The sequence below is a fragment of the Oncorhynchus kisutch genome, linkage group LG12 (assembly GCF_002021735.2).
Source record: "Oncorhynchus kisutch isolate 150728-3 linkage group LG12, Okis_V2, whole genome shotgun sequence".
NCBI classification, from domain to species: Eukaryota; Metazoa; Chordata; class Actinopteri; order Salmoniformes; family Salmonidae; genus Oncorhynchus; species Oncorhynchus kisutch.
Genome location: NC_034185.2, coordinates 53,647,908 through 53,674,387, shown reverse-complemented (window position 1 = coordinate 53,674,387; position 26,480 = coordinate 53,647,908). Strand labels below are relative to the sequence as shown.

Genomic DNA, 26,480 nt, shown 5'->3' with positions numbered 1-26,480 from the left:
GAGCGACATCTTCTGATCCATGGTCCTGACCAGTTGCTTCATAGGTCCAGTCTCTTCCGCCAGTAACACCAGATCAGCAGGTCTTCATTGACTACAGACTGCAAACAAATATTGCACGGAAAAGCATAAAGCTTTATATAAGAAACTTTGCTGTACACACAGAGACATGACATGATATTATAAAACGTTAACCACAGTCAAGCCAAGTCTAACACTGATTCAAGTACCTTACAATATGGAGCCATTGGAGTTTATTATAAAAAAATGTATACATATTTATATTAAAAAATGATACAAAATAGCCAAGTCAGTCAGCAGAGTCAATTTAGTATTTCATTTAAACAAAATAGCAATCACAAGTAGATTAACTTCTCACTATGGTAACACTTGACCTTTTCTATAAATCTGGTACCATCGCTTTGATAAAATGAATTTTAGAATACTTTGGAAAAGGTTCAACATTACATTACACACAGCTTCACTACTTAATTTCAAGTAAACATGAATTAAGGCACTATCATTATCTCACTATAAAACACCAGCATCAAACTGTACAAGGTTGTCACTTCATCAGGGAAGCATTTTTACAGATACCATCACACTAACTAACTATCACCATATCATCTACTCTGCCTCATCATACGCATTCTTTCCTTAGTTCACCTCATCCAGTTCCCTACTACATCCAAAACCAACAGAATGAACTACAAACAAACTAACTTTGGTGCGGCAGGTAGCCTAGAGCGTTGGGGCAGTAACCGAAAGGTTGCTGGATCGAATCCCAGAGCTGACAAGGTAAAAGGACTGTCGTTCTGCCCCTGAACAAGGCAGTTCCCCAGTAAGCTGTCATTGTAAATAAGAATTTATTCTTAACTGACTTGCCTAGTTAAATAAACGTAAAAAAAAAAAATAGAACTACACAAATAGAACTACACACAGGCCGTGTGCATTTTTTGTAGGTGTAACCTGAGGTAGCTCCTCTCTGAGTACCTCTTCTCGCAGTGCGTACAGGCAAACGGCCTCTCTCCAGTGTGGACCTTCAGGTGCCTCTTCAGCTGGTGCTGGTGGGAGAACCTCTTCTCACACTGGGGGCAGCTGAAGGGTTTCTCCCCTGTGTGGACTCTCTGATGGCTCTTCAGGTGGCCAGCCCGGGCAAAGCGCATTTGACACTGGGTACAGTTGAATGGTTTCTCGCCAGTGTGCATCCTCTGGTGGATCTCCACCTGTTTGGGAAAACTGAAGGCTTTCCCACAGAATGAACATGGGAAGCGCTTCTCTTTAGCGCTGCCAGCTTTACAGATTCCATCTCCACTACTGTCATTTGTTAATGGGCTTGTGTAGCCATTTAGTGTTGAGGCACTGGCATTGTCTGAGGTCTGGTTTAACATTAGGAGAGTGTGAGGAGGACAAGCGCCAGGGAGTGTCTGTGTTGTCGCATGGTCCATGTTCCAGTTGATAGATCCTATAGAAGGCAGGCTGAAGGCAGCACCTGTTAGGGGGTTAACCTGAGGTGCCATCAATCTCTCTGAATCACAACTATAGGAGCAGGACGGAGCATCACTAGCGGAGTCTGTGTCTGTTCTCTCCAGACGCATACGGACACCTCCCCGACCCTGCAGTCCAAATCTACGTCTCGCCCTGGTCTCAGCCAGTATGTTTTCATGGAGACTAAATTCGGTTGTTTTGTGTTCGACTGTCAGTTTCTGGTTGTGGTTAACAGTGTTCCCCAGCCGGGAGTTGAGTACACTGTCCCATCCACTGACCTCTATTATATCGCCTCTGGTCCTGGCCTGCTCAGTGATGTTGTCCCTTAAGCCTTTGGCTGCACCGTTCTGGGAATCCAAGCAGGCCGCCCAGTCTCCTCTGTTAGCATCCAGCCAACCACCTGCAGGAAGAGGTTACAAAATATACTTTAAAAACATGTAGAGAAAACTCTACATATGGAGTTTTGTCAATTACCTAATAATTTTCAAACATAATGTGTGTTTTTGTATGTAAACATAGGTTTTATTTTATTAATGAAGATAATTAAGGAGACATAGCCAGGTGTATCACTATTCCCATTGAAGATCTATTACTGTATGTAGACCATATTATTTCTCTCTTACCTTGCTCCCCCAGCTTTAGTCCACTCAGCAGATCAATGCTCTCTGGTTCATCCTCTATTGTCTCCTCTTTGACCAGCAGCAGATCAGGCTTCCCATCCTCCATGTCTACTGACTGTGAGAGATATAGAGTGAGAGGATGTTGGATCAAGAAATCTGATATGAGCACCCTGCTATGGAGCATCATCTGATTCGGCAATGCGGGATTGTTATGAGTCCTATGCAAACATGTTAGTTGATTTGATCCTATGCAAACGTGTTAGTTGATTTGATTACTTTACCTTCTTTGGTTTGATAATTCAAAGGCATGGTCCCACACTACCTGACAATATATCAAGACCTGTGCCCTTATACACAAAGAGTCTCAGAGTAGAAGTTCTGATCGAGGATCAGGTCCTCCACCTGATTAAATAGTCATTCATTATGATCTAAAAGGCTACCATTCAGACTGTAGTTTATAGTGGGCTCACCTCAGTGAGACTGTGTGTGGTCCTGTGCTGTTCAGCTGGTTCCTCTGTGGGTTCAGGAGGAGGTGTACTCTGGTTGTCCTCCATAACCATGGTCCTCTCAGTGTTTCCCAGACCCTCCCCACACCCCTCCTCCTTCACCAGCAGCACCTCTGGACCCTCCTCCTCCTGGAAGAGACAGGTAATACAGATTACACAGACATACACTCCCTCAGGTACATACACACACAGATAATAAACACACTTTCAACATGGAGTGTTTACCCATCCCCACTACATTTGAGTCCAATACTGTAGTTAGTGACTTCATTGTTGTTAAACTCATCATTGTGGACATAAATATGATGTTGTGGGTAAATATGAGTCAGCTGTGAAGTCAGCTAGAAAATCAAGTCAACCTCATACAAACCCGGCTAAACTATTTTGACGTGTTCGTCAGTGTGTGTACACTATACAGTGCATTTGGAAAGTATCCACACCCCTTGACTTTTTCCACATTTTGTTACGTCACAGATTTATTAAAAAAAATGGAATAAATCGCTTTTTTCCTCAATCTACACACAATATCCCATAACAGGTTTAGACATTTTTGCAAATGTATTAAAAAAAATGTTTTACATAACTTTTCAGACCCTTTACTCAGTACTTTGCTGAAGTACCTTTGGCAGCAATTACAGCCTTGCGTCTTCTTGGGTATGACGCTACAAGCTTGGCACACCTGTATTTGGAGAGTTTCTCCCATTCTTCTCTGCAGACCAGGTTGTTGCAGTTATTTTCAGGTCTCTCCAGAGATGTTTGATCGGGTTCAAGTCTGGGCTCTGGCCGGGCCACTCAAGGACATTCAGAGACTTGTCCCGAAACCACTCCTGCGTTGTCTTTGCTGTGTGCTTAGGGTCGTTGTCTGGTTGGAAGGTGAACCTTCACCTCAGTCTGAGGTCCTGAGCAGGTTTTCATCAAGTATCTCTCTATGCTCAGTTCATCTTTGCCTCGATCCTAAATAGTCTCCCAGTCCCAGCTGCTGAAAAACATCCCCACAGCATGATGCTGCCACCAACATGCTTCACAGTAGGGATGGTGCCAGGTTTCCACCAGATGCGACTCAGGCCAAAGAGTTCAGTCTTGGTTTCATCAGACCAGAGAATCTTGTTTCTCGTGGTCTGAGAGTCCTTTAGGTGCCTTTTGGCAAACTCCAAGCGGGCTGTCATGTAACTTTTACTGAGGAGTGGCTTCCGTCTGGCAACTCTACCATAAAGGCCTGATTGGTGGTGTTGCATTGATGTTTGTCCTTCTGGAAGGCTCTCCCATCTCCACAGGCCAGCTCTAGGATGAGTCTTGTTGGTTCCAAACTTCTTCCATGCTCAAAACCTACACCCCATCCCTTACACTCTGTTCTGCGAACTCTGGTCTCTTGGCCATCCCACTCCTACAGGTAGGTCAGCTCAAGCTCAGCCAAGTCAAAGCTCTTATTTGTCCTGGCACCACAATGGTGGAACAGCAAAGTCCCTGCCCATCTTCCAAAAACGTTAAACCCTACCTCTTAAATTAATCCTACCCCCCAGCTAAAAATAAAAACAATAAAAAAATGTTCTACCAATGTTATAGTTATTTTTATTTATTATTATTATTTTTAAATACCCCCTTTTCTCCCTAATTTTGTGGTATCCAATTGGTAGTTACAGTCTTGTCCCATCGCTGCAACTCTCGTACAGACTCGGGAGAGGCGAATGTCGAGAGCCGTGCGTCCTCCGAAACACAACCCAACCAAGCCGCACTGCTTCTTGACACAATGCCCACTTCACCCGGAAGTCAGTTGCACCAATGTGTCGGAGGAAACAAGGTACACCTGGTGACCGTGTCAGCGTACATTGCGCCCGGCCCGCCACAGGAGTTGCAAGTGCGCGATCGGACAAGAACATCCCTGTCGGCCAAACCCTCCCCTAACCCAGATGATGCTGAGCCAATTGTGCGCCGCCCCATGGGTCTCCCAGTTGCGGCCGGCTGCGACAGAGTCTGGACCCGAACCAGGATCTCTAGTGGCATAGGTAGCACTGCACCTCTCAAGAGGCCCATAGTTGTGTTTTTATATTCATTTTTCATCTCTATACGAGTTTTCAGATCTGATTTACTTGTTTTTATTTACTTTAAGTTTTATAAAAAATATATTTTGTTTATTATTTAGTGTCAGTTTTAGGGACAGAAAGTAACCTGCGCGTGGGAGGCTAACAGCCATTTTTGTCACTTCTTGCCACTATGTGGCAGTAATACATAAGGTGATGGGTCAGGTCATAGGTTAGGTTTAAAGGGATAGTTTATCCAAATTAAACCATGGTTTCCTTAACCTGTAAGCAGTCTATGGTCAAGGTACGACGGCAATCCATGCAAAAAAATGTGGGTACCATGACTTGAATGGGATTTTTTGCTACAAATGCTAAAACGTTAGCATTTGGAAACAGTGCCAGGAAAACTAAACCAAAGCATGGACTGATGTCAAACCTTGTCCATAGACTGCTTACAGGGTAAGGAAACCAATGTCATTTTGTGAACTGTTCCTTTAAAGCACGTGTCTAACTCATTCCAGGGAGGGCTGAGTGTCTGCGGGTTTTCGCTTCTCCCTTGTACTTGATTGATGAAATAAGGTCACTAATTAGTAAGGAACTCCCCTCACCCCTTCTTTAAAGGTAGACTCAGCGAGATGTGAGGTAGATACACCAAGTAAACAGTAGTGCAAAAAAGACTGAATAAAATACATAATTCAAATACTGAGCTATATTGTATGCAATTGTATTTTTTAAATGTATGATATTTTTAACTAATACAATTGCTCAGAGAAAGATTTTCACAAAAAGATAGGGGTCAAAATGATTGACACTCCTGTTTTTAACACCTCACCGTGCGAAGATTATAGCACTGAGCCTTTTTATAAAATTGTAGAATACATTAGGAGGATGGATCTTAGACCATTGCTCCATACAGAATCTTTCCAGATCATTGGTATCCTTTGTTTACGCTTATGGACTGCCCTCTTCAATTCAAAAACAGGTTTTCAATGGGATTAGTTTCAATTTACCATTTCTTTGTGGATTTTAATGTGTGCTTGTGGTTATCTTGCTGGAAGATCCACTTGAGGCCAAGTATCAGCTTCCTTCCTTGTAGAGGCAACCAGGTTTTTGGCTAAAATGTCCTGGTACTGAGTAAAGTTCATGATGCCTTTGACCTTAACCAGGGCCCCAGGACCAGTGGAAGCAAAACAGCCCCATAACGTCCACCATATATTACAGTGGGCATGGGGTTCTTATCTGCGTATGCATTCTCATTTCAACACCAAACCCACCACTGGTGTGCAAGGCCAAAGAGCTCAGTTCTTAATCAATGAAGACTTCTCCGAAAGGTACGCCTCAAAAGAAACGACCCGCTTTCTTTGAACAGCAATAGAGAGGCAACATCACATACCTGAAGTACGACCAGCTGGTGTTTCACCCCCTCCGCCCAGTAGGCCCACTGCAGGCGACATGGCTGTAGCCCACTGATCTATTCCTTTAATTAATTAGACTTTTTTTTAAATCTTAAAACAAAGGGAAGGCTTAAAACAAAATCATTTAAAATGATGCGCCTATGTATCATCTGTATTCATAAGTGGAGGCTCCTCAGAGGAAGAAGGGAAGGACCATCCTCCTCAGTGAATTTAATAAAAATAGTTAAACATTTAAAAAGTTGTCCTTTTTAGATAAAACTATAAAATATATTCACAATACCAAATAACTGATTAAAACACACTGTTTTGAAATGAAGGTTGACAGTAGCCTCAACAGCACTCTAAGGTAAGTACCATGGTGTAGCCGGAGGACAGCTAGTTTCCGTCTTCCTCTGGGTACATTGATTGCAATACAAAACCTAGGAGGCTCATGGTTCTCACCCCCTTCCATAGACTTACACAGCAAAATTATGACAACTTCCAGAGGACATCACCCAACCTATCAGAGCTCTTGCAGCATGAACTGACATGTTTTATACCCAATCAAAGGATTAGAGAATGTACTGAAAGCATAAGCTACAGCTAGCTAGCGCTGCAGTGCATAACATGTGGTGAGTAGTTGACTCAAAGACAATAGCTAAAGTTTTTAACAAATGAATTTCTTCCAAAATGGAGGAGCAAATACAGCTAGCTAGTTTAGCCTACTCAAACAGAGGGATGCTATGTTAGCTAGCTATGACTATCCAACACTGGAACTCTTCCAAGTCAAGGTAAGCTTTTGGTTTTATTAATTTATTGCCACCGGGGGGCCCCAGTGACTATACTGCATGATTGTAGCGGGTTTACTAATGCATTAGTTCTATTAGCTATGTTGACTATGACGTTACTTTAGCTAATATGGTGACAACGATGTAGGCTATGTGTAGCCGTTATGATATGAATGTTTTGCTTGGAAATGATTTTTCGTCTGGTAACAGACAGCAATGCACAATGTGTTGTGCATTGAAGTCCAAAAGCAAAGGGAAAGGTGAGAGGAGAGCGCATACATGCAAGAAGGAATACAACAAGCTGTTTGTATGTAGCTATGAAAGTGAATTGTTTGTGTGTGATAAGGGGTGTATTCATTCCGTCAATTCTGTTGAAAAACATTTCTTAAACAGAAGCAAACGGAAGGAAATGGGGATTAACATACCTGGCTTTGTCCAATAGAAACTCTTGTTTGGAACTGTTGGACTAATGATTACACCTTAGGTCAGCTAGATGTGTGCAAGGCGGTATTGAATGTGTGTGATGGAAATGTTTCCGTTTGTGTTTTTGTAAAAACCTATTTCTGTATTCATGCAAGTGACTGATTGAACGAATCCTCATTATCACGATCTGCAATTTGGCAGCCCAGAACCTTGTTTAGAGAAAGGGATATCTCCATTTCAAGGACACAGGTTAGAGAGAAGCCTTTTGAGGTATTGGTCTGTCACATGCAAACGTTACTGATTAATTAAATTTGAATGATGAATAAGCTAAATCATGCAAATATAACTTGTCTGTATATAAGAACTAACGGGACTGCCCCAGTAGATTGACAGGTGTACTTGATGCATTGAGTTGGTTGGAACCTCTCCAGCACGCTGATAATAAACAATGATTAATTTAAGATTGACTTTGAGTCTCCCCGTGTAAGAATTTCCACAACAATTTGGCATCACGAACTGGATGATTGATTCTACCTGCGGAGCTTTCCAGTTGGGGGTCTGCGAGGAAAACCGGTGGCGCATTTTGAGGGTAATTCCCATCTATCCAAAAGATGACGAGACCCGCCCAGACCAGACCCTTACTGTTAACTGCCCAGTAGGAGACACATCATCTGCGAACAATTGAGGGATGGCAAATTATTTCAGTAAGTCAATTTTAAATTATTATTTATTTATTATAAAACCAATACAATTAAGGTGAATAATGCATAAAAAAAGGTACCCATAGTCTTATAGAAGACTAGAGCGAGGGCGTAACAGTACCATGGAAGCCCCGCTGACAGCTGTCTGTAGACATTTATTGAAGTGTATACGTGGCCTGCAGCCACTAACAATGACACGTGGTGTTATTAAATATACAGTGCCTTCGGAAAGTATTCAGATCCCTTGACTTTTTCCACATTTTGTTACGTTACAGCCTTTCTAAAATGGATTAAATAAAAAAAATCCTCAGCAATCTACACACAAGACCCCATATTGACAAAATGTAAACAGGCTTTAAGATTTTTTTTTGCAAATTATTTGTAATACAACAGATACCTAATTTACATAAGTATTCAGACCCTTTGCTATGAGACTCAATTGAGCACATGTGCATCCTGTTTCCATTGATCATCCTTGAGATGTTTCTACAACTTGATTGGAGTCCACCTGTGGTAAGTTAAATTGATCGGACATGATTTGGAAAGGCACACACCTGTCTATATAAAGGTCCCACAGTTGACAGTGCATGTCAGAGCAAAAGAACAAGCCATGAGGTTGAAGGAATTTTCCGTGGAGCTACAAGACAGGATTGTGTCGGCACAGATCTGGGGAAGGGTACCAAACAATTTCTGCAGCATTGAAGGTCCCCAAGATTCTTAAATGGAAGAAGTTTGGAACCACCAAGACTCTTCCTAGAGCTGGCCGCCCGACCAAACTGAGCAATAACGGGAGAAGGACCTTGGTCAGGGGGGTGACCAAGAACCCGATGGTCACTCTGACAGAGCTCTAGAATTCCTCTGTGGAGATGGGAGAACCTTCCAGAAGGACAACCATCTCTGCAGCACTCCACCAATCAGGCCTTTATGGTAGAGTGGCCAGACGGAAGCCACTCCTCAGTAAAAGGCACATGACAGCCCGCTCTGAGTTTGCTGAAAGGCAACTAAGGACTCTGACCATGAGAAACAAGATTCTCTGGTCTAATGAAACCAAGATTGAACTCTTGAATGCCAAGCGTCACGTCTGGAGGAAACCTGGCACCATCCCTACAGTGGTGGCAGCATCATGCGGTGGGATGTTTTCAGTGTCAGGGACTGAGAGACTATTCAGGATCGAGGCAAAGATGAACAGAGCAGTACAGAGAGATCCTTGATGAAAACCTGCTCCAGAGCACTCAGGACCTCTGGGGCAAAGGTTCACCTTCCAATAGGACAACGACCCTAAGCTCAAAGCCAATACAATGCAGGAGTGGCTTCAGGACAAGGGTCTGAATAGTTATGTAAATGTGATATTTCAGTTTTGTATTTTTTATAAATTATCAAACATTTCTAAAACCTGTTTTTGCTTTGTCATTATGGGCTATTGTTTAATCAATTTTAGAATAAGGCTGTAACCTAACAACATGTGGAAAAAGTCAAGGGGTCTGAATACTTTCAGAAGGCAGAGTAGGAGATACCTATTGTGCATAGGAAGTAACGACAAGGGAATCATTGAAGATGCACATGGGGTAATAATGTAGGGACTCAATCTAGGTATTCCATCCACCACTGCCCATCGTAGTCTGGGACTACTAGTGTATAGGAAATAGCGGCAAGAGAACCGTTGAAGATACATAGGATGTAATGATAGAAAAGTCAACGTGGTCTGAGAACCACTGATAATAGCCCACGGTGTTATTGTAGGCATTTAGAATTGTTGAAGATGCACATGGAGTGTTGTGGATGTGAATACCTAAGTATAGTTATATAAGGAAAATAATGAATACCCCAACCAGTTCTGTGTGAGCTGAGTTTTCAGGTCTATAACATTATATAGGGATTCTGTATGTAGATATGAAAGAAAATAGTATTATTCCTGAATATGCTGTTAAATAGAAGACTAGAGTGAATATTTAAACCCCTGTATGAATAGAACACTGGTGTATAGGATGAATTTGTGATGTAACAAATGTATAATGGGTTACTAGAGATCTGATGAAGTAAACAATAGAACAAATATATATAGAACCTGCTAACCCACAATTAGACGTAAGTAAGTGGTGTAAAAAGTATTCTGAGTAATGTTCAAAGTGGTCCCTTGATGGATGATTTGAGAAAGATAGGGTTAAAGCATTGTATAGGATTTGACTTACCCCTAACCAATAAAAGTATAACCACTTTCTTCCACCCTGGTAATACATTTCGAAATAAGCCCTATACCTTGTAAAATAGAACCAATGATGTTCTGTGTTCACCTAATCAACCGTTAAAAATGCTAGGTAGAGACTTATTATGGACAGAGCATGCGATATACAGGGGACCGATATAGAGTGCCAGCCCAGTTAATACATATTGATCCCTCCAAAGCATTACATATGAATCTTAAAATAGACATTTAATAAGTGTGAAGGAACAAAGTGAATGGTAATGGGCTTTCAGATAGCACTCTAATAATGCAATATCTTAGTAATTGAAGAAGTAAATGTTTCAATACAAGATCACATTACGAACAGAGGGATTGAGCATTAGGACTGATATTAAATTAGAGGCAGCCATCTGGTGTTTGGGTTACAGATAAGCTTCCTGTGGAACAACAGCTAGCCGCCAGTACTCACTGAGGAAAAAAAACAGGCTGTAAGGGACACGGTGGGGAAATTTGGAACAGAGGCATGAATAATTGAAATGACATATTTTTGAGAATTTCCAATTATTATTCTATAGTGTTGGTAGCACAAGTGATTTAAGTAATTGCTCGAGCATTGTAACCTGCAGTAGCGCAGAGATCTAAGCAGCGTGCTCCGGCCCAGAGCCTCATGAATTTGCTCCAAGTGCAGGGTGATCTAGTGGCAAGCCTGAGCCTACATTAGGGCCACAAGTGAATTGTATTTATTTCAATGTTTTCCAGAAGTAAAAAAAAAAGTCTGATAATTTACGATTCTGAGAAAAGTGTATCAGCTCAACAAAATCATCTGGGATAGGCTCAAACATCTTGACAGCTTTACAAAATGAAATATTAAGGCTACACAATACAGGCTTTCAATCCACACCAAAGACAATAACTAAATTGACAAATTATACACAGCCTAATTATAAAACTAGGTGAGCATCAACACTGGAGGAAAATATATCGTTCTACAGTAGGCCTACATCTGTCAATCAACTGATGGCTTTATGCTTGATGCAAAAATGTGGTCGGAGGCTCCGTATGGAAGGTGTGAAGCAATTGTGGCGCCTACGGAAGCATGCAGAGGCCAAATTGAGCTCCGTACCACATCGCCTCTCGTCTCCCAAATTTTGTGACAATGCAGAGGACTCCGTATAGCTCCACATTGACATGATTGGCTGATGGTAGGTGGGGGGGGCAGGAGGTCCTGTATAAACACAAACTCACTTCCCTGACAAGTTCCTTCACAACAGCTCTGCGAAGCACAAGATGTCTGAATTCCCTGACTCCTGCCGAAGCAGTATCACCGTAAATGCTACACGGCCAATGCAGATGTCGGATTGACCATGCAGCGCCTTTTACGGGTAGCCTACAGAATGTAGCTTATTGGAATATAACCAAATGGCATATTGTAACCAGTGCCTGCCCTCGGTCAAAGAGTCTAAACAAGACGTTGGTTGCTCCCGTGGGAGATCAGGTTACACTTCCAACTTTCTAGATATGTTCGCCCTCTGGTTGGTGTCATCGGAAAGACCTAGCTCTTTTTGAACAGACTAAGGGCGATTGACAAGCATTCCGTACAACAGAAAAAAGGATTTACTTGTTTACCACGGCAAATCTATTGTGGCAATTTACCCGACACTCTGTATGAATGGAAACTAATGTTGGTGTAGCGTAGGCTATTGTTATTATTTTGTTTCCTTTTTATGTTATCCAAAAGTGTCTGGTATGGTAATTTCTTATCAAGATCAGGGGTAAAATATCCCTAGACTGTCCATATTTGAAATGTGTAACTTAATCAAGTCAATCAGGGGGATTGAGTTATTTGTGCCAGAAATGCGTTGGCCGGAATCGAACCCCTGCCAAAACAGTATTGAAGGCAGCAGCCCTAACCGCAAGACCACCCCAGGCCACGATTGAATTATATTTTGACAGATCATTCGTAACCTTAAGATACAAGTGTATGTAGTGGCCTAGCGAAGACCAATATCCATCTTGTGTTATTAAGCTATGTAAAACGACAATTGTTGATGTATATGGCTGCTGCATTTCAGATACATTTTTGTACATTTGAATTTTGCAGTAATAGGGCCTAGCGTTTGAGTGAGCGAGAATATTATTTTTTATAGCAAGCGCTGATCCCAATGGCTTGACTGCCCCTGCATGGAGAGAAAGAGAACTGATCATTTTCAGGGATTCACCAGGCTCATTTGAATTTCCTAATGCAGCAGGAAAATTCTATGCGACAGAAGAGTGATCAAGTTAAGATCAATAACTTTCTTGACCTTATATCTTGCCATAAGAATCACTGCTACAAGTAGCAATCTGACAACATATTTACTCATTTATTTTAAAATCAGGGGGTATCTGGTCTCTTGTATTTGGTCTCTGGTCTCTTAATTTCCTGTTATTTTAACTCGTTTGTACCAGCTCTCAAAGCAATCAGGTCAATAGAATTTGTTTCAGTAATTTTGATCGAACACATTGCTATATTTACAGAAAAACGTTTTGATATCTACTGGTCGGATGTTGTAAATTAAACTGCTGCTCAAAAGCCCAATAACATTTTCCATGGCATTTTCGTTCAATGATTAGTATCGCAAAACTTTATTTGTAATTAAATGATGTTGACAACTGGTTTAAATCAAATAAGTTGTCCCTAAAAAAAAAAGTAAAGCTATCACATGCATTTTATTGCCCGAAAAAAGAATACATTTCCTTTACTACCCTGTGTTAAAATGACCAAATTCCAAGGTGTTCTCATTGACAAAAATAATTAACTGGGAAAATCCCATTTCATTTGTCTGAAATAAAATTGCGAGAAGTATTGGTGTCATCAGACGAATTCAAACTCTCATCCCAAGTAAAATAATATTAAATCTGTAATACACCTTAATGCATCTTTATGTTGCAATATAGCCTAGGCCCCTCAAACTCAACTCTGGAAGTCAAAGCCAGTTCTGCTGCATTTATTGTTCCCCTCTACTCATGGACTGATTTTAGACCTGGTACAATTAATTATCAGGTAGAACAGAAAACCAGCAGGTTCTGGACCTCGTTGGGTAAGAGTTGAATAGCCCTGGTCTAGGCCAATACTTACAAAAGTAACATATTCATTCTCCAAAAATGTTTTGTGATGCTGGCAACTCATTCAGACAGTCGTGCCAGTTCCTCTCCACCTTTCCATCGCCTTTTAGTTCTTAATATTTATGACATCAACCAACCTAGAATCTGTTTGCATTTCAATTCAAAACATATGTACTCCCGGTTTCTTTTCAATTTTTCATCTCCTACAGGGGTCCACCTCAAGCACTTATTTTCAATTTTTAGGCTTATATATGCCTTATATATCACACAATATCATATCTGGATGCAATATTCTACCCACAAATATTCAACATTGAAATCTGTTACTCTCGTTATTCTAAATGCATCTGTGGATCCTTTCTGCTGATAACACTGAAAATTAATCTGTGTCTTTAATGCTGGGTTTGATCTAAACATCAGACGCTATAGAGTGGAATGGGTACTTCCTATGTTACATAGTGGAATGGTTTTTCTGCTGGTGTATCCTGAGGTTGCTCCTCTCTGAGAACCTCTTCCTGCAGTGCGTACATGCAAATGGCCTCTCTCCCGTGTGGACCTTCAGGTGCATCTTCAGCTGGTCCTGGCGGGAGAACCTCTTCTCACAATGGGGGCAGCTGTAGGGTTTCTCCCCTGTGTGGACCCTCTGGTGCCTCTTTAGGTGACAAGCCTGGGAAAAGCACATATGACACTGGGTACAGCTGTAGGGTTTCTCCCCTGTGTGGACCCTCTGGTGGATTTCCACTTTCTGGGGGCAGCTGAAGCCTTTGTTACAGAACATGCAGAGGAACCGTTTCTCTTTACTAATGCCGGATGTTGCTCCCCCTCCACGAGCCATGGCTCTTTGGTCATTTGAGTTCAACACTTGATCGAAAACGACACTGCCGTGTGAATCGGAAGGTGCCATCGATGTGGACACTGGGACACGATCCCTGAATACGTGTAAAGGGGAGTGGGTGACAACATTTATATTTGTGTCCAAGCTTTCTCTGTAATCTAAGAAATCTCTACCCTGTGAGTGTCTGTCTCCTAGGTGACCATCTGCATTCCATGTGGGAGGAGCGTCGCCCTCCACTTTCACCTCGTTTACCACTATAACCTCTCGTTTCTTATCTAGGCACCCTTCAGAGTATACACTACTACTGTACTGGTTCCAGTCCTCTCTAAACAGATGAGTCTGTGTCTCTAATCCTAAGGATATGTTGCCAGGGTCCATCTCTGTAGCGTAAGAACAAGGCAGATCATCAACACCAGTGTCTAATGCGTCACCATCTCCACAGGAATGAACCGTCCTCTGGCTCTGGTGAAATACCGGTAAGTACTCTGAGCTGGAAGCAGGAGGACAGCCCAGTGGCCGCAGCTCCAGTCTCTCTGAGTCTGATCTGTGGTCAGATCCTGTGGGTAAGAGCCTGTGTGTTACAGTTAAAGTCTCGGTGTCTGTCTCTGACTTGAGGACGGTGTTCGGCGTTCCACTGACCTCCGTGATGCTGTGTTGGGTCCTGGGCTGAGGCGAGGCGGCGGGGTCCTCCCTGGACACAGGGGGCGCTCCAGTCAATCCAATCTGGATGTCTCTGCTGTGTCTTGTGTCCTTTCCTTCAGTTCTCTCCTGCTTGACCCCAGGACCTGCAACCCCTGTATCTGCAGACTGACAGAAGAAGAGAGGAGGTTATTGCAGGTACATGAGTTGAATTGGATAACAATGTCGTAGGGAAGTCTCACAAGCTCCCCTATGGCAGAGAAATAAGGATGTACAGTACCAGTCAAAATTTTTGACACATCTACTCATTCAAAGGTTTTTCTTTATTTTTACTATTTTATACATTGTAGAATAATAGTGAAGACATAAAAACTTTTAAATAACACATGGAATCATGTAGTAACCAAAAAATGTGTTAAACAAATCAAAATATATTTCATATTTGAGATTCTTCAGTAGCCACCCTTTGCCTTGACGGCTTCGCACACTCTTGGCATTCTCTCAACCAGGTTCATGAGGTAGTCACCTGAAATGCATTTAAATTAACAGATGTGCCTTGTTAAAAGTTAATTTGTGGAATTTCTTTCCTTCTTAATGTGTTTGAGCCAATCAGTTGTGATTTGGTAAGGTAGGGGTAGTATACAGAAGATAGACCTTTTTGGTAAATGACCAAGTCCATACTATGGCAAGAACAGCTCAAATAAGCAAAGAGAAACGACAGTCCATCATTACTTTAAGACATGAAGGTCAGTCAATACGGAACATTTCAATAACAAAGTTTCTTCAAGTGCAGTCGCAAAAACCATCAAGTGCTATGATGAAACTGGCTCCCATGAGGACCGCCACAGGATAGGAAGAACGCGTATTTCTGCTGCATAGGATAAGTTCATTAGAGTTACCAGCCTCAGAAATTGCAGCCCAAATAAATGCTTCACAGAGTTCAAGTAACAGACACAACTCAACAACTGTTCAGAGGAGACTGCGTGTATCAGGCCTTCATGGTTGAATTGCAAAGAAACCACTACTAAAGGACACCAATAAGAAGAAACTTGCTTGGTCAGAGAAACATGAGCAATGGACATTAGACTGGTGAAAATCTGTCCTTTGGTCTGAGTTCAAATGTGAGATTTTTGGTTCCAACTGTCGTATCTTTGTGAGACGCAGAGTAGGTGAACGGATGATCTCTGCATGTGTGGTTCCCGTGAAACATGGAGGAGGTGTGATGGTTTGGGGGTACTTTGCTGGTGACACTGTCTGTGATTAATTTAGAATTCAAGGCACACTTCACCAGCATGGCTATCACAGGATTCTGCAGCGCTACGCCATCCCACCTGGTTTTCGCTTAGTGGGACTATCATTTGTTTTTCAACAGGACAATGACCCAACACACCTCCAGGCTGTTGAATGGCTATTTGAACAAGAAGGAGAGTGATGGGGTGCTGCATCAGATGACCTGGCCTCCACAACCTCAACCCAATTGAGATGGATTAGGATGAGTTGGACCGCAGAGTGAAGGAAAAGAATCCAACAAGTGCTCAGCATATGTGGGAACTCCTTCAAGAAAAGCATTCCAGGTGAAGCTGGTTGAGAGAATGCAAAGTGTGTGCAAAGCTGCCATCAAGGCAAAGGGTGGCTACTTTGAAGAATCTCAAATATAAATATATTTTGATTTGTTTAACACTTTTTTGGTTACCACATGATTACATATGTGTAATTTCATAGTTTGATGTGTTCACTATTATTCTACAATGTATAAAATAGTAAAATTAAGAAAAACCCTTGAATGAGTAGGTGTGTCCAAACTTTTGACTGGTACTGTACATGTAAACAAGTAAATAGCTTAGGGGAGCCTTTCTGAAATAAATTGGCCACATTTGATGTACTGTAATTTTGATGTAAAAATATTACACTAACCTCTATCACGATAACGTGCTGGGTTGAGGTTCCACTCCCCTCATCAACAGTGATTGGTTGGTCATCTCTCCATGTATTGTCTCCCGCTGGCTTCACAAAGCTCCTGTAGCCTCCAGTGAGATTTCCTTCAACAGAGATTTAATTTGGCGGGAAAAAGGTGGTTAGATTAGCTACTGTCAATGCTCAATTGTATATTGTACCCAATTGACAATGTCTAGAATGTCTAGAAATGGCAAGGATGTAAGGTAACACCTTATAACTTACTGACTATTTATAGATCATTTGATTGTTTCATGCACCATATTGTTTTCATTGAGGAAATAATAGGAAATGCAGTAAATCAAGAATCTGGTTTGAATATGTTGTCTTTGCACAAGATAAGTAATCAGAGGAATTATTGCATTACTATTCAGAAACTGACCATGACCGAATTCTGGGTAACACATCTTAACACATGTGCAGAGGGGACGGGGCGAAAGGCACTAGCTATATATTTCCTTCCGGGAAATAGTGTCTTTGTGCAAGATATCTAAGTAAGCAATCGGGGGAATTATTGCCTTCTATCCAAAAACTGACCAAGACACAATTCTGGGTAATATACATCTGAAAACATGTGCAGACGGGAACAGGGCGACAGCCCCAGCCTTGTGCAAAATGTACCTCTGGCCATTCCTCTGTATCGGTCGAGGATCTTGACACTACTGGGACGACTGGCGAGGACGCGGTCTCGCATTGTCCTCTCTGTGCGCTCCCGTGTCACCTTCTGTTCCAATAGCTGTAGTTTCCTGCGTAATGTCCTGTTTTCTTTCTGGCTTTGAGTTATTTCCAAACGAAACACTGCATAGTCGTCGTCTACGAGTTTACAGATGTCTGCCACGGCTGTATTCGCTAGCACCTCCATAATGGAGGCTATTTGAGAGTGAAAAACCATACAGTTAGCCATTGTTAGCAGCTAGCTAGCGTTACCTAGATACAATCTATCAACCAAATCCTGTCTGCAATGCGAATTAAACACTACCTTGAGTAAGTATGTAATGCTGGGTAGTTAAATGAGTCATATTTTGAGTACCAAGGTGTTCATAAACGTCTACATAACAATAAAAACGCTATTGTGGAAATTGTTCTTGGTCACTGTTCACTTCCGTTCTTCTTCTTCGTGTGATTTTCCGTCAGAGAAACCACTTTCGTCACAATTTCTAATACCAGAGAGAAAGAGGAAGAAACATGCCCAACTCTGCAGAAAATCTGTCTCCTCCCAGCAGGTGGCGTTTTTTTTCGTCGTTTTGCCTACCAAGCAATGAGTTTTTGTTAGGTCAATGAGTGTCGAATTTGGTAAACAAATTGTTTTATGGCTATGTGGGTTTATTTGATCTAATAATAGTTTCGTAATGGTTCAGTTGCTACGAGTGTACTGATATAAGATGTCCCGGCAACTCTGAGGAAAAACCGCTTTATATCAAATCACATTTGATTGGTCATATACACATAGTTAGCAGATGTTATTGCGGGAGTCGCGAAATACTGGTGCTTCCAGTTCCGACAGTGCAGCAATATCTAACAATTCCACAACAAATACCTAATATACACAAATCTAAGTAAAATAAATATTTTTTATTTATTTTATTTTACCTTTATTTAATTAGGAAAGTCAGTTAAGAACAAATTCTTTTTTTCAATGATGGCCTAGGAACAATGGGTTAACTGCCTTTTTACCTTGTCAGCGGGTGATTCGATCTTGCAACCTTTCGGTTACTAGACCAACGCTCTAACCACTGGAATAAGAATATATAAATGTATAGATGAGCAATGTCAGCGGCATAGGCTGCTAGGATGCAATAGATAGTATAGAATACAGTATATACATATGAGATGAGTAATGCAAGATATGTAAACATTATTAAAGTGGCATTATTAAAGTGACTCGTGTTCCATTTATTAAAGTGGCCAATGATTTAAAGTCTGTATGTAGGCAGCAGCCTCTCTGCTAGCGATGGCTGTTTTTCAGTCTCTCGGTCCCAGCTTTGATGCACATGTACTGACCTCACCTTCTGGATGGTAGTGGGGTGAACAGGCAGTGGCCCGGGTGGTTGTTGTCCTCTGATCTTTTTGGCCTTCCTGTGACATCGGGTGCTGTTGGTGTCCTGGAGGGTAGGTAGTTTGCCCCCGGTGATGCATTGTGCAGACTGCACCACCCTCTGGAGAGCCCTGCGGTTGTGGGCGGTGCAGTTGCTGTATCAGGCGGTGATATAGCCTGACAGGATGCTCTCAATTGTGCATCTTTAAAAGTTTGTGAGGGTTTTAGGTGACAAGCCATATTTCTTCAGCCTGCTGAGGTTGAAGAGGCGCTATTGCGCCTCCTTCACCACACTGTCTGTGTGGGTGTACCATTTCAGTTTGTCTGTGATGTGTACGCCGAGGAACTTTCCACCTTCTCCACTGCTGACCCATCTATGTGGATAGAGGGGTGCTCCCTCTACTGTTTCCTGAAGTCCACGATCATCTCCTTTGTTTTGTTGACGTTGAGTGAGAGGTTATTTTCCTTACACCACACTCCGAGAGCCTTCGCCTCCTCCCTGTAGGCTGTCTCGTCATTGTTGGTAATCAAGCCTACTACTGTTGTGTCGTCTGCAAACCTGATGATTGAGTTGGAGGCGTGCATGGCCATGCAGTCATGGGTGAACAGGGAGTACAGGAGGGTGGCTGAGCATGCAACCTTGTGGGGCCCCAGTGTTGAGGAATAGCGAAGTGGAGATGTTGTTTCCTACCTTCACCACCTGGAGGCGGCCCGTCAGGAAATCCAGGACCCAAATGCACCGGGCGGGGTTGAGCCTAGAGGTCGACCGATTATGATTTTTCAACACCGATACCAATTATTGGAGGACAAAAAAAAAGCCCATACCGATTAATGAGACGATTTTTATATATTTGTATTAATGACAATTACAACAATACTGAATGAACACTTTTATTTGAACTTAATATAATACATCAATAAAATCTATTTAGTCTCAAATAATGAAACATGTTCAATTTGGTTTAAACAATGCAAAAACAAAGTGTTGAAGAAATTAAAAGTGCAATATGTGCCATGTAAAAAAGCTAATGTTTAAGTTTCTTGCTCAGAACATGAGAACATATGAAAGCTGGTGGTTCCTTTTAACACGAGTCTTCAATATTCCCAGGTAAGAAGTTTTAGGTTGTAGTTATTATAGTTTTAGGTTGTAGTTCTAACATTTGTATTTCATATACCTTTGACTATTAGATGTTCTAATAGGTACTTTAGTATTGCCAGCCTAATCTTTGGAGTTGATAGGCTTGAAGTCATAAACAGTGCAATTCTTGAAGCATTGCGAAGAGCTGCTGGCAAACGCAGGAAAGTGCTGTCTGAATGAATGCTTACGAGCCTGCTGCTGCCTACCACCGCTCAGTCAGACTGCTCTATCAAATCATAGTCTTAATTATAATATAATTACACACAGAAATACGAGCATTAGGTCATTAATATGTTAAAATCTGGAAACTATCATTTCGAAAAAACAAAACGTTTATTCTTTCAGTAAAATATGGAACCATTCCGTATTTTACCTAACTGGTGGCATCCATAAGTCTAAATATTGCTGTTACATTGCACAACCTTCAATGTTATGTCATAATTACGGAAATTCAGGAAAATTAGTTTGCAACGAGCCAGGCGGCCCAAACTGTTGCATATACACTGACTCTGTGTGCAATGAACGCGAGAGAAGTGACACAATTTCCCTAGTTTAATTTTGCCTGATAACATGAATTTCTTTTAACTAAATGCAGGTTTAAAAAATATATACTTCTGTGTATTGATTTTAAGAAAGGCATTGATGTTTATGGTTAGGTACATTCCTGCAACGATTGTGCTTTTTTTGCAAATGCGCCTTTGTTAAATCATTCCCCGTTTGGCGAAGTTGGCTGTCTTTGTTAGGAAGAAATGGTCTTCACAGTTTTCAATGAGCTAGGCGGCCCAAACTGCTGCATATACCCTGACTCTGTTGCACAGAACGCATGAGAAGTGACACAATTTCCCTAGTTAAAAGAAATTCATGTTAGCAGGCAATATTAACTAAATATGCAGGTTTAGAAATATATACTTGTGTATTGATTTTAAGAAAGGCGTTGATGTTTATGGTTAGGTACACATTGGTGCAACGACAGTGCTTTTTTAGCAAATACGCTTGTTCAATCACCCGTTTGGCGAAGTAGGCTGTGATTCAATGATAAATTAACAGGCACCGCATCGATTATATGCAACGCAAGGACAAGCTAGATAAACTAGTAATATCATCAACCATGTGTATTTAACTACTGATTATGTTAAGATAGGTTTAATGCTAGCTAGCACCTTACCTTGGCTCCTTGCTGCACTTGCATAACCGGTAGTCAGCCTTCCACGCAGTCTCCTTGTGGAGTGCAATATAATCGGCCATGATCAGTGTCCAAAAATGCTAATTACCGATTGTTATGAAAATATGAAATCGGCCCTAATTAATCGGTCATTCCGAATAATCGGACGACCTCTAGTTGAGACCCAGGGCCTCAAGCTTAATGATGAGCTTGGAGGGTACTATGGTGTTGAATGCTGAGCTATAGTCAATGAACAGCATTCTTACATAGGTATTCCTCTTGTCCAGATGGGATAGGGCAGTGTGATGGCGATTGCATTGTCTCTGGACTTATTGGGGCGGTAAGCAAATTGAAGTGGGTCTAGGATGTCAGGTAAGGTAGAGGTGATATGATCCTTGACTTGTCTCTCAAAGCACTTCATGATGACAGAAGTGAGTGCTACAGAGCGATAGTCATTTAGTTCAGCTACCTTTGCCTTCTTGGGTACAGGAACAATGGTGGCCATCTTGAAGCATGTGGGGACAGCAGACTGGGATAGGGAGAGATTGAATATGTCTGTAAACACACCAGCAACTGGTCTGCGCATGCTCTGATGACGCAGCTAGGGATGCCATCTGGGCCGGCAGCCTTGCGAGGGTTAACACATTTAAATGTCTTACTCGCTTCGGCCACGGAGAAGGAGCGCTCACAGTCCTTGGTAGTGGACCACATCAGTGGTACTGTATTATCCTCAAAGTGGGCAAAGAAGGTGTTTAGTTTGTCTGGAAGCAAGACGTTGGTGTCCGCGACATGGCTGATTTTCCTTTTGTAGTCCGTGATTGTCTGTAGACCCTGCCACATATGTCTCATGCCTGAGCCGTTGAATTGCAACTCTACTTTGTCTCTATACTGACATTTTGCTTGTTTGATTGACTTAAGGAGGAAATTACTGCTTTGTTTGTATTCTGCCATATTCCCAGTTGCCTTGACATGGTTAGATATGGTGGTATGCTCTTTCAGTTTTGCGCGAATGTTGCCATCTATCCACGGTTTCTGGTTAGGGTAGGTTTTAATAGTCACAGTGGGTACAACATCTCATATACACTTCCTTATAAACTCACTCACCGAATCAGCATATACGTCAATATTAGAGTTGTCCCGAGATGCATATTCATTTGAATGAGGCTAGTAGCATAGCATCTCTCTCCATTGAATACAACCCTCATTTAATATTTTTGCACTGATATTACATTTTTGGCCGATATCCGATATTTTCCTTGCCAAAGAAAACGATGCCGATAACCGATATTAAACATTTTTGCTGCTTTTTAAGCATTCCAATACAGTTAAATAGTTGAAACGCACTCACACACACACATACACACACTGACCCAAAAGTTATTTTGTTGGCATTTCGTATGTCCCCATTACCAGTAAAACATCATCAAAACCTATTTCTTTCACTTACTTGCTGTGCTGTTTTGTTGTTCATTTGTTCAGTCTCAACCAGGATTTCATCATACATGTCAAGCTGTTTCAGCTCTGTCTGTCCGTGGCCTCTCTTCCTCGGTGCGCACTGTCACTGTTTCGATCTTGTCCAGCTGTGTCTGTAACATTTAATGTAAACCCTGTTTCTTGTCAGCATCGAAATAGCGGTCCTTATAGCTAGCATCGAGCATGGTGGCGACACAGGCTCAGAGAAAAAGCCACCGAATTGCTTGTTCACAGCCTCTAGTAGAGTACTTCTCCAAGTTAACCTGACGGTCTGTGTTGGCATTTTTGCTGAGCAGGCGTTTCAATGCCATGACAGGGTATCACGTCTGCTGCAGACGCAGTTGAGCAAATTTCTCGAGTCAGTTGTTCGAATGGAGCTTGGAGTGATCATGTTTCCAAGTTTCAAACATGTTTTCAAATGCCATTGAAATGGCAGCAGCGGTATGAGAACCAGCACATTCTTGAGCATGTAATACGGCTTCCCTCAGTACGAAATCCTCGTCGACCCACTGTGCTGTCAGACTCATAGTGCGGCTGACATCGCTGGTCCAAATGTCAGTCATAAAGCTAATACAGTGCAAGTAGCTCATGGATGTGGGTTTCAACAATACTGTGTAACTCCGGTAGGGCAACATCTGAAAAATAGCGCCTACTTGGTAGTGTAGTGCTCGACCAGTCGGCGAAAGCCAACATAATCCACGACAGAGAACGGTTGGTTGTCAAGGGCAATGAATTCCATTATCTTGGCGTTAATGGATTTCGCCTTTGAGTTGTCTCGCTGCAATTTTCTTACTCTTTCAAATGACTGCTCGATCCACACAGCAGACATTGTGGGCTAGGTTAGGAATGCTGTGTTGCACATGTAGCTCTATATTTTTTGTCCGGTCATAATGTAATCTACCTATGTTATATAGGTATGCACGTCAGCTTTGACATCGACGTTAAACTAGATATCGGGCCTATGTTGGTATTTTTAGCTAATATCGGCCGATTCCGATATGCTTACCGATATATCTTGCATCCCTAAATGCAATAATGAGCTGTATCCACCAATTCAAAGAAAGTATAGGCGGGAGCTAGACAGACTGCTGTGCCGCTTTGTGAACTACTACTCCCATTGTTAGGGCGGAGAGACATGCATCTTTTCCGTATATCCATAATCTTTGGTAATAGTGTACCGTCTTTTCTGTTTCTTCTTCTTCTTTGTGAATTTCCGGCAGACTAGATGCTGTGTTGCTTATTGCTGTTTTTCCAGGTCAGATTGCAGTTTGCACATTTTGGTACCAAAAAAGGGGGGAATATTACACCATGATCAAACCCGGCACCTACACACTATCCCCAAAAACCCACCACCCCATCCCACTACTTTGGCCCTAAGAGATCCTACACCTGTGGACGAGGGAGAGGACCAAAGCGCAGTGTGGTTAGTGTTCATCATGTTTAATAAAGACGATAAATGTGAACACTACAAAATACAAAACAACAAGTGGGTGTGGGACAGTTCTGTCTTGTGCAGACACATGAAGACAGAAGACAACCACCCACAAAACAGGCTACCTAAATATGGTTCCCAATCAGAGACAATGACTAACACCTGCCTCTGATTGAGAACCATATCAGGCCAAACATAGAAACGGGAAAACTAGACACACAACATAGAATGCCCACTCAGCTCAAGAAAACACAAAAGAACTATGGTCAGAACGTGACAACACCAGGCCGTTAGACTGGGAGGATGGAACCTCTTCTCTAAAAAACTCCCTGTAGATGTTCTGCACTAAAATCTCTCACACCCTAATATTTCTCTGCTGCTGCAACTACCAAATCTATCTTCTATGGATATGATTGACATGAAACCCACCCTATATTCAACCGATGGTGGGCAAAACACAACCTCAGATGATGTAAAAGAGTGTAAGCAGCAAATGTGAATATGAAAGAAAAAAAAAATCTGTTTATACGCATTTTAGATAATTGACGTTAAAGACTTTAAGAAAATTACAATTTTGATTAAAAAAAGTTTTTTTGAAGGAATTATAAAATAGTTTGACCACCATGTTTGTAAGCTTTTAAATGATACCAATCTCCAGACTGGTCTCATTGACTAGACATAACATAGTTAAAGTAAATCCAGGTCACTCAAATTAGTATGACGTGTTACGTTTGGTATGGTTTAGTATGGTTACATAAGTTAGGTTACAACAAAAAGGCAAAAAACGAAAGGAGGGTGGTTGGTCAGGGTGGGCGTACAACGCGAACTTCTTGCAACCCAAAAGGTTGCGTGTTGGATTTTTTTTTGGGGGGGGGCGGAAAAAATATTGAATTTGTCCTTTACTACTATAGCCCATAGAAACGCATTAAATAACACATTCATAAATGGCAAATGAATCAGCAAAAAATGAATAATAAGAAATAAGGTTTTGAAGTGTCTCTCCTATATCTAGGATATATAAGAAAGCTCAGGAAGTGTGTGTGTGTGTGTGTGCTTGTACACTTGAAGTCGGAAATTTACATACGCCTTAGCCAAATACATTTAAACTCCGTTTTTCACAATTCCTGGCATTTAATCCTAGTAAAAATTTCCTGTCTTAGGTCAGTTAGGGTCACCACTTTATTTTAAGAATGTGAAATGTCAGAATAATAGTAGCGAGAGTGATTTTATTTCAGCTTTTATTTCTTTCATCACATTCCCAGTGGGTCAGAAGTTTACATACACACAATTAGTATTTGGTAGCATTGCCTTTAAATTGTTTAACTTGGGTCAAACGTTTCGGGTAGCCTTCCACAAGCTTCCCACAATAAATTGGGTGAATTTTTGCCCATTCCTCCTGACAGAGCTGGTGTAACTGACTCAGGTTTGCAAGCCTCCCCTTTTCCCTCCAAACATAACAATGGTCATTATGGCCAAACAGTTCTATTTCTGTTTCATCAGACCAGTGGACATTTCTCCAAAAAGTACGATCTTTGTCCCCATGTGCAGTTGCAAACCGTAGTCTGTTTTTTAAAATTGCGGTTTTGGAGCAGTGGCTTCTTCCTTGCTGAGCGGCCTTTCAGGTTACATCGATATGAGACTTGTTTTACTGTGGACATATATATATATATATACCGTTCAAAAGTTTGGGTCCACTTAGAAATGTCCTTATCTTGTTCTTTTGCCCATCTTAATCTTTATTTTTATTGGCCAGTCTGAGATATGGCTTTTTCTTTGCAACTCTGCCTAGAAGGCAGAGGAGATGTGATGGTGTTGGGTTGCTTTGCTGGTGACACTGTCTGTGATTTATTTAGAATTCTATGCACACTTAACCAGCATGGCTACCACAGCATTCTGCAGCGATATGCCATCTCATATGGTTTGCGCTTAGTGGGATTATCATTTGTTTTTCAACAGGACAATGACCCAACACACCTCCAGGCTGTGTAAGGGCTATTTGACCAAGAAGGAGAGTGATGGAGTGCTGCATCAAATGACCTGGCTTCCACAATCAACCAACCTCAACCCAATTGAGATGGTTTGGGATGAGTTAGACTTCTGAGTGAAGGAAAAGCAGCCAACAAGTGCTCAGCATATGTGGGAACTCCTTTAAGACTGTTGGAAAATCATTCCAGGTGAAGCTGGTTGAGAGAATGCCAAGAGTGTGAAAAGAATCTCAAATATAAAATGTAATTTTGATTTGTTTAACACTTGTTTGGTTACTACATGATTTCATATGTGTTCTTTCATAGTTTTGATGTCTTCACTATTATTCTACAATGTATACAATAGTTTAAAAAACTTTAAAAAAAACTTGAATCAGTAGGTGTGTCCAAACTTTTGACTGGTACTCTACATATATATTTTACACATATTTAACCCAACATTTTTGTGGGAACAAAACTACCTCTATACTTCCACTTGGTTGTATGGGTTACCATCAGACAGGTCCCGGAAAACACCATTGTGTTTGTGAGAGTCTCCCCTTTCCATAGAGTGGTCATAATATTTTTTAGGCCAAACCGTTCAGATGCTACAGACGTTTGTGAGAA

At 41.6% G+C, this 26,480-nt stretch overlaps 1 protein-coding gene across 1 annotated transcript; it reads right to left on the bottom strand.

Annotated features, from left to right (window-relative positions):
• Positions 1-236: 236 nt before the first annotated feature.
• On the bottom strand, positions 237-17,786 carry LOC109901255 (uncharacterized). The gene is made up of 6 exons (XM_020497300.2): positions 17,271-17,786; positions 16,611-16,735; positions 14,697-14,864; positions 2,576-2,740; positions 2,109-2,220; positions 237-1,885 (listed from the first exon to the last, which is right to left on the bottom strand). The coding sequence occupies exons 1-6, from the start codon at positions 17,551-17,553 to the stop codon at positions 930-932; spliced, it is 1,809 nt and encodes a 602-aa protein (XP_020352889.2). The 5' UTR covers positions 17,554-17,786; the 3' UTR covers positions 237-929.
• Between the last annotated feature and the right edge of the window lie 8,694 nt (positions 17,787-26,480).